The following is a 15,426-nucleotide window of genomic DNA, read 5'->3' on the forward strand; positions in this document are numbered from 1 at the left end:
ATAAGGGATATGAGGGAGAAGAGAATAGAGGGTTCTACTGATAGAGTTAGGTGTGGAAAAATGGAAGGAGGATTGAGTGCAGCGTAAGCATTGGCATGGAATGGTTGGGCTGAATGGCCAGTTACTGTACTATATATTCTATGTAATTCTAATTCTATATGAGCCTCCTCCCTGTTTCATCTAATTCTATCAGCATATCTTTCTATTCCTTTCTTCCTGATGTACCGATTCATCTTCCCCTTAAATGCATCTTTGCTGGGTGGTAGGGAGTTCCACATTCTAACCAAGTAAATTGAATAACGTACTCCTTTCAATCACTGGATGCGCTATCAATTTATTTAAGATATTCAAGAAAGTGTAAACATTCTTTGAGATATAGGGATGAAGGGTTAGAGAATCGGCTGAGACAGGCAAACCAAAAATAGTATCTAAAGTAATGAAAGAGTGAAGAAGCATAACAGTGGTGTAATATCGGAAAACGGTTTATGATATGTTAAAACTAACAGATTGTCTTTTGTAAATTAAACAATCTTTTCTGTTGGTCACATCCTGGCCACGTTGATTTTGTTTTTGATTAGCAATCTGGAATTGTTGAGAATCTTAGACAAGTTCTCTCCGAGAGACATTTGCTTTGATTTTCAAGACGCCATTTGGTTGAGTTCCACAGTAAGGCCTTGAAAGAAGATAAAGACTCTTGAAATTAATGGTAAATTAACTAGTTGGATTGAAAATAGTTTTGGCATTAGAAAGCAGTGAGGGGCACTGACTAATGGAGTTAGGAACAGGCCTGTTCTGTGTTTCCTGCTGTCCAGAGTATTCATAAATAATATGAGTGACTAATTATAAATTTGCTGAGAAATGAACTGCATGGCCATGTGAGTCATGAAAAAAATCAGCTCATTTCTCCAGATCTTTAGAATGCCTGGGCTGTGTTGTGGCAGGTGTATTTTAACAGGGATAAACATAACGTAATCTATATTCCATTAACAAAGGTGAAAAAAGAAAAGGAATTTAGAACTGACTGAAGCTGTTCTCCACAAGGTTAAACAATTAGCAGATAAACCTTGAGGGCATTTAGTTGTACATTGTATAGATTATTGATTAACTGCATTTAGCATATAGTGTGCAATGTGACTTATTCAGTCTTCAAAAGAGAATGGATCCAGTTGAGACGTTTCAAACAAGAATGACAAGGTACAAAAGCAAAATACTGCGGATTCTCATAATCTGAAATCAAAACAGAAAATGCTGGAAATAATCAGATCAGGCAGCATCTGTGGAGAGAGAAACAGAGTTGAGGTTTCAGGTCGATGACCTTTCATCAGAATGAAGAAAATGTTTGAGGTGCAACCGGTTCTAGGCAGGGAAAGGGAAGGAGGAAAGAACAATAGGGAGGTCTGTGATAGGGAGAAGGCAAGAGAGAGTAAATGACAAAAGGGATGACGCTGCAAGACAAAAGGTGGTGGTAATATGGCAATTAAAAGAAAAGATGGGTCTGGAGGAGGTGTAAATGACAAAAACAGGATCAATACCTGCTCTCCAAAAAAAAAATGGGAGCAGTGGTTATGATCTGACATTGTTGAATGAATGTTGAGTCTGAAAGGACATAAAGTACCTCATCAAAAGATAAGGTTCTGTTCCTCGAACTTACATTGAGCTTCATTAGAACAGTGCAGGAGGCCAAGGACAGAGAGGTCAGAGTGGAAGTTAAACTGACAAGTAAATGAATGACAAAGTTAGGGAGCTTTGCATTATAAAGAGTGATTCACTGAACTGAACTTGTTTTGATTGAAGTAGCAAAGATTGAGAAATTATCATCCTGCAGATTTTTCAAATGGAGGGGCATGGTCTGTTGCCTCCCTGGTGCTGGGGTCAAGGATGTCACGGAGCGGCTGCAGGACATTCTGAAGGGGGAGGGTGAGCAGCCAGAGGTCGTGGTACACATTGGTACCAACATGAGCCAACATGTACCAGTTAAGGTGAAGGGTAGGACTAACAGACCCAGGGAACCCTGGATGTCAAGGGATATAAAGGATTAGATCAGGAAAAAAAAGGAGGCTTACAGCAGGTCCCAAGTGCTGAAAACAGCAGAGGCACTAGAGGAGTATAGAAAGTGTAGGGTGGCACTTAAAAAAAAAGTAATTAGGAGAGCAAAGAGGGGACATAAAAAAACATTGGCGGGCAAGATAAAGGATAATCCCAAGGCATTTTCTAAGTATATTAAGAGTAAGAGGATAACCAGGGAAAGAGTAGGGCCCATTAGGGACTGAAGTGGCAATCTTTGTGTGGAGCCGGAGGACACAGGTGAGGTTTCAAATGATTACTTTTCATCTGTATTCACTATGGAGAAGGTCAATGCAGGTATAGAGATCAGGGAGGGGGATTGTGATGTACTTGAACATATTAGCATTGAAAAGGAGGAAATATTAGCTGTTTTAGCGGGCTTAAAAATGGATAAGTCCTCAGGCCCAGATGAGATGTATCCCAGGCTGTTATGTGAGGCAATGGAGGAGATAGCAGGGGCTTTGACACAAATTTTTAAATCCCCTCTGGCCACAGGTGAGGTACCAGAGGACTGGAGGACAGTGAATGTGGTATCATTATTCAAGAAGGGTAGTAGGGATAAACCAGGTAATTACAAGCCGGTGAGTCTAACATCAGTGGTAGGGAAAATATTGGAAAAAATTCTGAAGGACAGGATTAATCTCCACCTGGAGAGGCAGAGATTAGTCACAGATAGTCAGCATGGCTTTGTCGGGGGAGATCATGTCTAACTAACTAACTTGATTGAATTTTTTGAGGTGGTGACTAGATGTGTAGATGAGGGTAAAGCAGTTGATGTAATCTACATGGACTTCAGTAAGGCTTTTGATAAGGTCCCGTATGGGAGATTGGTTAAGAAGGTAAGAGCCCATGGGATCCAGGGCAATTTGGCAAATTGGATCCAAAATTAGCTTTGTGGCAGGAGGCAGAGGGTAATGGTCGAGGGTTGTTTTTGCGATTGGAAGCCTGTGACCAGTGGTGTACTGCAGGGATTGGTGCTGGGACCCTTGCTGTTTGTAGTGTACATTAATGGTTTAGACGTGAATATAGGAGGTATGATAAATAAGTTCGCAGATGACACGAAAATTGGTGTTGTAAATAGTGAGGAGGAAAGCCGTAGATTACGGGACGATATAGATAGGCTGGTAAGATGGGCAGATCAGTGGCAAATGGAATTTAATCCTGAAAAGTGTGAGGTAATGTATTTTGGGAGAACCAACAAGGTAAGGGAATTTGCAATGGATGGTAGGACCCTAGGAAGTACATTGGTGTACTTGTCCATTGATCACTGAAGGCAGCAGCACAGGTAGATAAGGTGGTTAGGAAGGCATATGGGATACTTGCCTTTATTAGCCGAGGCATAGAATATAAGAGCAGGGAGCTTATGATGGAGCTATATAAAATGCTAGTTAGGCCACAGCTGGAGTAGTGTGTACAGTTCTGGTCATCACACTATAGGAAGGATGTGATTGCACTGGAGAGGGTGCAGAGGAGTTTCACCAGGATGTTGCCTGGGCTGGAGCATTTCATATCTGACGAGAGACTGGATAGGTTAGGTTTGTTTTCCTTCGAACAAAGAAGGCTGAGGGGGGACCTGATTGAAGTATACAAGATTATGAGGGGCATTGATAGGTTAGATAGGAAGAAACTTTTTCCCTTAGCGGAGAGGTCAATAGTCAGGGGGCATAGATTTAAGCTAAGGGGCCGGAGGTTTAGGGGGGATTTGAGGAAAAATGTTTCCACCCAGCGGGTGGTTGGAATCACCGCCTGAAGAGCTGGTGGAGGCAGGAACCCTCACAACATTTAAAAAGTATTTAGATGAGCACTTGAAACTCCATAGCATACAAGGCCACGGGCCAAGTGCAGGAATATGGGATTAGAATAGAAAGGTGCCGAATGGCCGTCACAGACACGATGGGCCGAAGGGCCTGTTTCTGTGCTGTATAACTGTATGACTCTATGCCAATTTGCACACCATTTACGTAATATGTTCTCAGCCTAGATGGTGCATAGCGAGCTTGTATGAACATCATGTGAATACTCTTCAAATAAGAATAGTATTGAGAATTCCTTTCGCTACTTCCACCTGGAGAATGGTGGATATAACAGATTTCATGTTTTTATTTTTTTATTTTATTTTAATTTTATTTAGAGATACAGCACTGAAACAGGCCCTTTGGCCCACCGAGTCTGTGCCGACCATCTACCACCCATTTATACTAATCCTACATTAATCCCATATTCCTACCACATCCCCACAATTCCCCTACCACCTACCTACACTAGGGGAAATTTATAATGGCCAATTTACCTATCAACCTGCAAGTCTTTGGCTGTGGGAGGAAACTGGAGCACCTGGCGAAAACCCACGCAGACACAGGGAGAACTTGCACACTCCGCATAGACAGTACCCAGAATTGAACCCGGGTCACTGGAGCTGTGGGGCTGTGGTGCTAACCACTGCACCGCCCATTAGTTTACTTGAGAAGTTAATTTGAACAGTTTCTGTTCAGGAATGGGATTGAAGGTTCCAATAATAATGAACAGGGTGAGATTGGATTGATGAATTGAAGTTTTTCTTGAGGGGATGGAAGAAACCCTAATGTTTTGCTGTTAGGGTTGGAGTGGAGCAGAGCGGAGTGGGTGTCATGAAGGACTGGGGACCTTCGTCTTTGGTTGGTCATCTACTTCAGGAGTTTTAGAGGGTACGTACAAGGCTGAATTGTACAGGGTCTGTGAAGCAGATGATGCATAATTCTAAAGGAGGATTAAACAAAGGAGATTTAGAGAGCAGCTAACAATCTGTTTGCTCTTGGCTTTGTGGTACCGGACATTGTAAATAAACTCAGTTTTATTTTGAATAGTTGAAGAAGTTTAATGAACCATAGAATTTCATCATTCATTCAGCTAAATATGTAATTTTGTTCTTGGCTTAGCAACCATTTTTGAATATTTTTTTCTAGCTGAGATGACCAAAGGTTGATTGGATTTGATGTCCATTGAAGGATTTACTATAGTTTTTAACCAGAATAACTCTGTAAATTTATTAGGTTGAAATTAACTTCAATTGAGAAAAAAAAATCTGCCTGAAGAGTTTGATAAGATGAAATTCTTTGACTCCCATATTGTTCACTCCGTCACTATGTGAACTGTGTCTTTGTGATATCGGAAGAAGTAGTAATATGGCTTAAGCAGCACCTTTGTACTTGACGTGTATGGTACCAACAAGCAGTTAACAACATTTGTCTGCTATAGATGGCTCTGTGGGATAAGAATTGACTGTGTGGGGACTAACACAAATAGTCACAAGGGTGCAAAAATGACGATGTAGGACTTGCACTTTTATAATATTTATTTCATTCTAAACTTCCTCTGCTTTTATTTTGGTATAGCTATCTCTGGAATTGTATTAGCAACATGTCTAATTGACTCATTTCATCCAGTGTCTATTGTAATGCTCTTCCCCTCCCTTGTACAAACTACAGGTTTTTCAGAAGGAAGAGATTGAGCCACTTCAGACTTTGCTTCAAGAGGTTAATCGGCTTGGTCAGGGATTGATTCAGAGTGCAGCAAAAAATACCAATATCCAGAAGTTGGAGCATGACCTTGAGGAAACAAATACGCGATGGAATACTCTAACAACAAAGGTTTATTTTTTTTCTTCCTCCATCCCCTCCCTTCATGGTTAAACAGGTAGCTCTCTGCTTGTTGTGTGCCCTCGAGTTACTGGGATTATGTAATCTGCTTCATAGGTTGCAGAACGAGCCGCCAAGCTACAGGAAGCCCTCTTGCATTGTGGGAGGTTTCAGGATGCACTCGAATCATTGCTCAGCTGGTTAATGGATACAGAGGAACTCGTAGCCAATCAAAAGCCACCTTCAGCCGAATTCAAAGTTGTGAAGGCTCAGATTCAAGAACAAAAAGTAAGTAAAAATGCTTCATAAATTGTGAATTTGTACAAGGCCACTGCTAGAGATTGACATTTTAAATAAGCACTTTTTTCATTTAATATCGATATAAGGAGGTCACTTTTAACTCAGATGGGGTGGAGGGGGGGGAAAAGAGGAATACTCCTGCAGAGCGTTCAATATGTGTCTTGGGTCATTTTATCTCCTGGGCCTCATTTAAACAGTTCACTGCTGCCTCACGCCCATTCAGGTCAGTTGACCGAAGATGGCAAGGGGAATGGACCCCGGCATGAAGCTAGTGTTGCAGAGGGGATTGGGGTGAAGATCCAGTCGCTGGGATGGAGAAGACACGGGTAGCCTCACAGATCTCTGCTCCCTCCGGCAACCCACAAGGATTCCACGCTGAAGTAACATTGTTTTTTCTTTTAAATTACCTTGGCCTTTTCTAGTCAATGTGTGTAGACAAGTTCCGAACCAGGGGTCATAAATATAAGATAGTCACCAATAAATCCAATCGGAAATTCAGGAGAAACTTCTTTACCCAGTGAGTGGTTAGAATGTGGAACTCACTACTAAGGGGAAACTAGCTAAACACATGAGGGAGAAAGGAGTAGAAGATTGTGTTGATATGAGGGGTGAAGAGTTGAAGTTGGGCAGGAGGAAGCTCGCGTGGAGCAGACAAAAACAAGAAATGCTGGATTCACTCAGCAGGTCTGGCAGCATCTGTGGAAAGAGAAGCAGAGTTAACGTTTCGGGTCAGTGACCCTTCTTCGGAGCATAAATGGCCGAATGGTCTGTTTCCATGCTATACATCTTATGTATGCATATATATGTGTATTTTTGTTAGGTTTATAGATATGCAATCTAAACTTGAAAGCTAGTTGAGTTGACAGGTCAAACTGATGGGATATATTGTGAGAGAATAATGCTGATTGTGAGTGACCTACTTTAGAGGTAAATTATGTCAATGAGTGCCAGAAGTTCCTGTTACTGGATAATCCTGCAGTGAATGAATTTCAATCTGATGGCGGGCACTCACTTTGATAGATGCATATTTATGTCAGGGGAGGGGGGTGAAGGGCAGTTGGTGAGGGGGAATGGTGGGGTGAATGGCAGTTTACATGAGGAGGGAGCAGAGAGACAGTTGATGTGGGTAAGGTGGGGATGGGGGGGTGGCGGGTGAAAGGCAGTTTCAGTTGTCTTTCTCCAGTACTAGAAATGCTTGTAAAAAGTTTGAGCCTGGGACTTGGAGTAGGGTGTGGTTAGCGCCAGTGAGATATATTGCTGGTTTCACTTTACTCTCTGGCCATGTTGGCAGACACTGGATGTGAACATACCTGTCTGACTGGCTGAGGGCCTTGTGGTCAACGCCAGGTGTGCTGGAGATGTGGTTTTAGGCATCAGCTGCATTGCCCAGTAAAGGACCTTTCATTGAGTGAATGTGATTGTAAAGCACCTACTTACTAACATCTAAGGTTTAAAACAGGTCAAATTTACGAGATACAGTCAGAAAATAGCATCACAGAACGATACAGTACAGAAGGAGGCCATTCATCCATCATGTCTGTGCCAGATCCAATTAGTTCCCCTTTGCCCCCTTTCATTTCCCCTTGGCCCTGCAATTTTTTCTCATTCAAATATCTATCGAATTCCCTTTTGAATGTCCTTCCAACACCCTTTTAGGCAGAGCATTCTGATTAGGCCTTTTGTAGATACCAATACTGTCGTCCAGTGAGAAAATGATGGAAATCGGTCTCAAAGTTGGCAACAAAGACTTCTGCTGTCAGTGTATAGGAATGAGTAGCAGGTCTTGAGTACTCTGTTGGTCATGATTCTGACCCTAAATGTTTGTTCTAATGAAGCTTCTTCAACACTTGCTGGATGATCGCAAACCAACTGTGGAGATGATCAAGCGAGAAGGGGAAAAGATCGCTGGGTTGGCCGATTCCACAGACCGAGAAAAGACCCTGAATCAGCTGCAAGGCCTGAGTTGCAGATGGAATTCCCTGTTGACCAAGGCTGAAAACAGGTATATTATGATTTATGACTCTACATTCACTTAGGAATATAGGAGGAGGTCAATTAGCCCCTTGAGCCTGTTCCACCATTCAGTTAGATCATGGTTGATCTGTACCTTAATTCCATCTGCCCACCTTGGTTCTGCAACCTTCAATACTCTTGGCTAGCAAAAATCTATTAGTCTCAGATTTTAATTAGTAATTGAGCTAACGTCTGCTGCTTTTTGTAGGAGAGACTTTCATACCTCTACCAGCCTTTGTGCGAAGAACTATTTCCTAACTTCTCCCCTGATTGGCCTGGCTCTGATTTTAAGTCCTATGTTCCTCCACCAGCAGGAAAAGTTCTTTGGGCTGAATTTTATTAGCATGCTGCCCATCATGGTAGCACGCTTTGAAGTTGGCAGCCTTCAGGCGCAGATGGGCCATCGCTCAGTCCCCGCGATATTTCACGCGGGAGCTCATTTAAGTGGAGGGGCGAAGTTGCCACCCCCGGCAATGGCGTCTGTCGCCACCGCGCAGGTGCCGGCACCATTTTGAAAGGGCTTCAAGCCCATAAGGAGTATTTGCGTTTTTAAAGTGATAGAATGTTGAAAATTAAAGTAACACATGTATAACATTTTCACTCCTCTCACCCACACCCCTAAGGCAGAATCGATTAATTGGGCATTCCCCCCCCCCACCCCAAAAAAAAACGTTTGTGCAGATCCTGACCTTTCCCCCTGACCTTACAAAGTTTAAACCTTGATCCCTACCCACTATGCCCCCCACCAATCAAAAGGGTTTACCTGCTTTCCCCCTTCCCTCCCCCCGCCCTGAAATTTTCAGTTCTCCCCCCTCCCTACCAGTGTCAAGGTGCACAAGTTGCGGCTGGTGGCCGTAATATCAGCACGGGATGGCTGCCGGGACAAGGTAAGTTGATTTGCATATTTTTTCATTGATTTGAATATTTAAATGAAGGCTCTGCTGCTTGCGGCGGGGGGCAGGAGGGGGAGGGGCTGCACTGAGGCCTCGCCGCCCCCGGTAAAATGCGACGGAGCCTTCTTGGCGTCGGGATTCATGACAGGCCCCCCTGCCACGACCCCCAACTTTGAGAGGCTGGTAAAATTCAGCCCTTTGTATCTACTCTGTTAATTCCATTGATAATCCTAAAAACCTCAATCAAGTCATCCCTTAACCTTCTATATTCCGGGGAATACAAGCCTAGTTCATGTAATCTCTCCTCGTACTTTAGTCCTTACAGCCCGGGTAACTTTCTGGTGAATCTGTGCTGCACTCCTTCCGTGGCCGGTTCCTTTCTCAGGTGTGATGCCCAGATCTATACACTGTGCTCCAGATGTGATCTAACCAGGGCTTTGTACAGCTGTAGCAAAACCTCCTCCCCTTTATATTCTAGTCCTCTAGTTATACAGGCGAATATTCCTTTATTATTTCTTCTGATGAAGGGTCACTGACCTGAAACGTTAATTTTGCTTCTCTCTCCACATTTGTTGCCAGACCTGCTGACTATTTCCAGCATTTCTTATTTTTATATCTAATATTCCTTTAGCCTTTTTGACTAAGTTTTGCATATTTTAGCGTTCTGTGCATATGGAACCCTAAATCTCTTTGGACCTCCACTGTTCCTAGCTTTTAACTGTTAAAATAATAATTGGAAATTAAACATCTGGTAAACTTATTTTACGACCAGGTGAGAAAGGGGTCTAAGGTTCCCTCTCAGCCTTCACCTGCTCTTACTGTAACAGGGTTTAATTTTAAACACACCATTTATTTTTTGTACTCCTCCTTAGTGAATCCTTGTTTACTAACTTCCAATTATAAGGCAAGGAAACTAGCCAAACAGGTTTTCTTAGGTTTAAAGAGAAAAGGTTTAACTTTATTAAACTTAAACTCTAATTCAGTTAACGCTTATGGATACGTGATGCGCCCACGCTAGCATGCATACGTGATACATGCAGATAGAGACAAAAAAGAGCAGAGAAATAAAGTGGAAAAGTTTGAGGCAATATCTGAAGATGGTTTTGGTTACTGTTCTTCAAGCTCCCTGTAAAGTCTTTGATTGTAGATAGGTTTTGCTTTTCGTTGGGGCCCAGTATTCTTCTTAAACCTTGTTCAATGTAGGAGACTTTTCTCTGCTGAAGTTCATGTGTCCTCAGTGGGCCCAGAGGTTTGTGAGAAAGAGATGGGAGCAGACAGGAGAGGTCTTTCCCAGTTCAAACTCTTTGTATAATTTAGAAAAAAAACAAGTTGCCAAGCAGATTAGCAATGTGACTAGCTGGCCTGTCCACGTCTGTTTGTGGATTCTCTTTTCTCAGTCAACCCCTGGAATGTCTCTTCTTACACACAATACCTAGTGCTCAAAGTCCATTGTGGGTTAAATTGGAGCAGGGAATAGCCCCTTTGTCTCCACAAGCACTGTCTGTTAGTATGCAAAAATGTTTTCCCAGCCAAGTGTCTGGTGATTTTTTTTTTAACAAGTTCTTTCTTCATTCCAGTAACAGTTTAAAATCAATGTTTATATGACAAAATTAATATGCCTCATTCTTGGCAGGTGGGGGCCTGCGTGACACTTACATTATATGAACAAAAATATAAACCTTGTAAAAATATGATTTTCAGTTATTAGGTATAATTATAACAGACTGAAGTGATCACTAAGGCTTCATTTCTGTGTCTCAGGTTTTAATTGATTTCTATGGATTACATAGTCATATGGCAGATGCAATATTAAAAATAGGCCATTGTTAATTATCCATGATAACCAAAGTTCATTCTCTAAACCATCCCTTTCAGTGCCATTGTGTTTTATGCCTTTATTTTTAAGTAGTCATTTTTTCCTTTTAGATTTGGTTTAAAAAGCTTCAAATTATAGAACATCAGATGGTCCAAGAGAGAATATAAATCAGAAATGTCTTTGTCTGTTCTACGAAAGGTCATGGCTGAAATGCAAACCTTTTGTTTTTAGACCGCATTTTCCAACAGTTTTCTGTCCTTAAGTCTGAAATCTTCTATGTCCTTATTTTAAAGCGTTGCCTTTGTTTTTGCTTTATTTTTTTGTTTGCCAACTATACATTCATTATGTGATTTCAGCGGCCATACAGTAGTACAACACTAAGTACATGGGTTACACAGAACATGGTGGAGGTCCCGTGAAAGAATAAAGAAGAAAATTGCCTGCCATGTTTCCTACATTGCACCAGGGACTACACTTCACAAAAATACTTTATTGGCTGTAAAATGCTTTGAGATGTCCTGTGGATGTGAAAGATGTTCTATCAATACAAGTCTCTCTTTATATCTGGGCTCCTTTTCTTATCTTCTCTACAGACAGCGGCAATTGGAGGCCATCCTGGTGGTGGCTCAGCAGTTCCATGATACTGTCGAGCCCTTGATGGAATGGCTTTCTGCAGCTGAGAAGAAGGTTGCAAACTCTGAACCTATTGGGACTCAAACTGCCAGACTGCAAGAGCAGATTGCCCAGCACAAAGTGAGTATTAAGCCAGGTGTATGCTTGCACTTCCTTCCTTCACTTTTACGTTACATCTTTGCATAATATTTTTTGGAAGTACTTTCTGTTGCCATTCTTTTCTGCCTCAGTTTATTTTTCCCCAGTATTTTTTCTCATTCATTTATACACCTTGCGTAGGCCACGGAAGATGATGTCGTCAGTCATGGTAAACAGTTGCACCAGGCTATTAGCATTGGTCAGTTGTTAAAGACTATGAGTTCCAGAGATGATAAAGACATGGTGCAGGGAAGGCTGGATTCTGCCCAGACTCGCTACATTGAGATCCAGGATAGGTGTGGCCGCAAAGCTGCCCTGATCAAGCAGGCCCTCTCCAATGCCTGGATCTTTGGGGAGGAGGAAGTAGAGGTTCTGAACTGGTTGGCTGAAGTGCAGGACAAACTCGACAATGTGCCCGTTCAAGACTACAATCCCGATCTTCTTCAGAAACAGCATTCGGAACACCTGGTACCTTTTTCATTATGCTCTATTTTTCATTTCTGCATTAATTTTTTGTTAAATATAATTTTCCTTTTGTGCACTTTTTTTTTTGTTTTGATTGGATCAAAGCATTGCTGAATCTCTAAGCATTCTGCCAATTTCTGTTAACCAAACCTATTCTACGATAACAGACTCTTCACGAGGAAATCATGCTTCGGAAGCAGCATGTCGATCAGGCTGTTAAAAATGGATTAGCTCTCCTGAAACAGACAACAGGTAAGCAGTTGGGACATGTGGGGCGGGTGGGATGGGGGCCGGGTGATGATTTACTTCTCCGTTATTCCCCTGTTTGTGACAGTTCATTGGGACAGGGATCATCGGGGTGGAGGGTCAGTGCGGTAGACTTCTGTCTCTTTTGCACCTGACGTGAATTTCTGGTAAGCAGGGTCCAGAGTGCAGGAAGCTCCCATTGGAAAGAAGTGTGAGCTTTTTTAAGATATTCAAATGATACAGGAGTGACGACACATGTAATTTTGCAGCCATTGCATTAGTACAGTATTAGATAGAAGTCTTGCCTATGTAGATGGGGCAGGGACATTAGTGTTCCATTTATGCTTTCAGGAGCCTTTGCAGTAATTGCTCTGTACTTCCACCCACCAACGGTGTCACCAGTCATTTTTCCAATGGAAATCACTGCTACCTGTTTATCTTCAGAGCGCTCTCCTTTAAGATGCTCTTTAAAAGCTTCCTCTTTGACAAGTATAAAATGTCCAAAGGCACTTCACAGGAGTTTAAGTGGACAAACATTGACAGTGAGCCAAAGAAGGTGACATTAGGACAGGTGACCAAAAGCTGGGTCAGAGAAGTAGGTTTTAAGGAGCATCTTAAGAGATGAGGTAGGTAGAGAGGCCAAGAGGTTTAGGGAGGGGATTCCAGAGCTCAGGACACAGGCAGCTGAAAGCAGGGCCACCAATGGTGGAGTGATGGAAATCAGGGACGTGCAAGAAGTGAGAATTGGAGGCGTGCAGAGATCTCGGAGGGTTGCTGTTCCTGGAGGAGGCTACAGAGATAGGGAGGAACGAGACCATGGAGAGATTTGAAAACAAGGATGAAAATTTTTAAATGAAGGTGTTCACGATCCGGGAGGTAATGTGGGCCCACGAGCACAGGGGGTGAACAGGGCTTGTTGCAATTTAGGATACAGGCAGCAGAGATTTGGATGCTGCAATGCTGACGTATTGATGATGGGATGGCGTTATGGAGTGGCGAAGAGGGCCACCAACTTTGCACCACTTTTGCAGCACTGAAAACACTTCTTAGGCTTTAAAGCTTTTTGGAATATCCTGAGGTTGTGAAAGGCACTGTATAAATGCAAGTCTGTCTTTCTTTCCTCCAAAGAGGAAGTGTAGCTTTCTGTTGGTTTTCCAAAGTATTTATTTTTTTTTATTCATTCATGGGATGTGGGCGACGCTGGCCAGGCCAGCATTTATTGCCCATCCCTAATTGCCCTTGAGAAGGTGGTGGTGAGCTGCCTTCTTGAACTGCTGCAGTCCATTTGGGGTAGGTATACCCACAGTGCTGTTAGGAAGGGAGTTCCAGGATTTTGACCCAGCGACAGTGAAGGAACGGCGATATAGTTCCAAGTCAGGATGGTGTGTGACTTGGAGAGGAACTTGCAGGTGGTGATGTTCCCATGTATTTGCTGCCCTTGTCCTTCTGGTTGGTAGATGTCACGTTTGGAAGCTGCTGTCTAAGGAGTCTTGGGGCATTGCTGCAGTGCATCTTGTAGATGATACACACTGCTGCCACTGTGCGTCAGTGGTGGAGGGAGTGAATGTTTGTAGATGGGGTGCCAATCAAGCAGGCTGCTTTGTCCTGGATGGTGTTGAGCTTCTTGAGTGTTGTTGGAGCTGCACCCATCCAGGCAAGTGGAGAGTATTCCATCACACTCCTGAATTGTGCCTTGTAGATGGTGGACAGGCTTTGGGGAGTCAGGAGGTGAGTTACTCGCCTCAGGATTCCTAGCCTCTGACCTGCTCTTGTAGCCACGGTATTTATATGGCTACTCCAGTTCGGTTTCTGGTCAATGGTAGCCCCTAGGATGTTGATAGTGGGGGATGCAGCGATGGTAATGCTGTTGAATGTCAAGGGGAGATGGTTAGATTCTCTCTTGTTGGAGATGGTCATTGCCCGGCACTTGTGTGGCGCGAATGTTACTTGCCACTTATCAGCCCAAGCCTGGATATTGTCCAGGTCTTGCTACATTTCTACATGGACTGCTTCAGTATCTGAGGAGTCACGAATGGTGCTGAACATTGTGCAATCACAATATGTTGAGTTTTGTTTGAGCTTGCATCATTCAGGCTGAAATCAGGGTTGGCAGGCTGGCAAATTGGAACAATAGGCAGCTGACTTGGCTCCCAACAGAACCTGAACTAATTTCTTCCCTTGCTTTTAACTGCCTATTAATTTATACAATACTTGGAGCATCTTAACACTCTCTCTTGCCTTTTGTAGGGGATGAAGTTATAATCATTCAAGAAAGGCTAGATGGCATCAAAGCTCGCTATGCTGAGATTACCACTACTAGTGGTAAAGTCTTGAAGACCTTAGAACAGGCCCTCCAGCTTGCTACCAAGTTTCAGTCTGCTCACGAGGTGTTGGCAACCTGGCTTGAGAAGGTGGAGGCTGAACTGACCACATATGCTTCTGAGATACTTGCAGGAGAACAACTAGCTCATGCACAGGAAAGACAGAAAGTAAGTGGTTCTTCACATTGTGAGTGTGTTCGTGTGGTGTGTGTGTGTGTAATATGTGTCATAGTGTCATTTATGGCTCAGTAGGAGGCCATTCAGACCATCGAGTCCATGCTGGCTCTTCACTGAGCTATGCAGTCAGTCCCACTCCTTGGCTCAATCCCCATAGCCCTGCAAGTCTATTACTCTCAGGTGGCCATTCAACTTCCTCTTGAAGTCATTGATTGTCTCCGCTTCCACTACCATTGTGGGCAGTGAGTTCCAGGTCATTACCACCCGCTGCGTAAAAAAAGTTCTTCCTTCCTGCATCTTTCGCCCAAAACTTACAATCTGTGTCCCCTTGTCCAAGTACTATTTGTTCATGGGAACAGTTTTTCCTTGTCTAACTTATCTAAGCCTGTCATAATCTTGTATTCTTCTATTAAATCTCCCCTCAATCTCCTTTGTTCTAAGGAGAACAAACCCAGCTTTTCCAACCTAACCTTGTAACTAAAATCTTCTATCCCTGGAACCATTCTGGTAAATCTCCTCTGCACCCTCCCAAGGACCCTCACATCATTCCTGAAGTGTGGTGACCAGAAATGGACACAATACTCCAGTTGGCACCGAACCAGAGCTTTATAAAGGTTCAGCATAACCTCTCTGCTTTTGTACTCAATGCCTCTATTTATGAAGCCTAAGATCCCATATGCTTTGCTAACCACTCTGTCAATATGTCCTGCCACCTTTAAAGATTGCTGCACGTGCACCCCCAGGTC

At 43.1% G+C, this 15,426-nt stretch overlaps 1 protein-coding gene across 10 annotated transcripts in view; it reads left to right on the forward strand.

Annotated features, from left to right (window-relative positions):
• dst (dystonin) overlaps positions 1-15,426 on the forward strand; it is a 666,855-nt gene that overhangs the window by 508,052 nt on the left and 143,377 nt on the right. For all 10 annotated transcript variants that reach the window (XM_068020163.1, XM_068020162.1, XM_068020167.1 and 7 more), the window contains 7 exons: positions 5,529-5,690; positions 5,796-5,966; positions 7,814-7,980; positions 11,294-11,453; positions 11,613-11,939; positions 12,104-12,188; positions 14,430-14,671. In XM_068020163.1, coding sequence (XP_067876264.1) covers positions 5,529-5,690; positions 5,796-5,966; positions 7,814-7,980; positions 11,294-11,453; positions 11,613-11,939; positions 12,104-12,188; positions 14,430-14,671 — 1,314 coding nt within the window. The remainder of the gene's footprint in view (positions 1-5,528; positions 5,691-5,795; positions 5,967-7,813; positions 7,981-11,293; positions 11,454-11,612; positions 11,940-12,103; positions 12,189-14,429; positions 14,672-15,426) is intronic.

This window comes from Heterodontus francisci, chromosome 3, assembly GCF_036365525.1.
Source record: "Heterodontus francisci isolate sHetFra1 chromosome 3, sHetFra1.hap1, whole genome shotgun sequence".
Lineage (NCBI taxonomy): Eukaryota > Metazoa > Chordata > Chondrichthyes > Heterodontiformes > Heterodontidae > Heterodontus > Heterodontus francisci.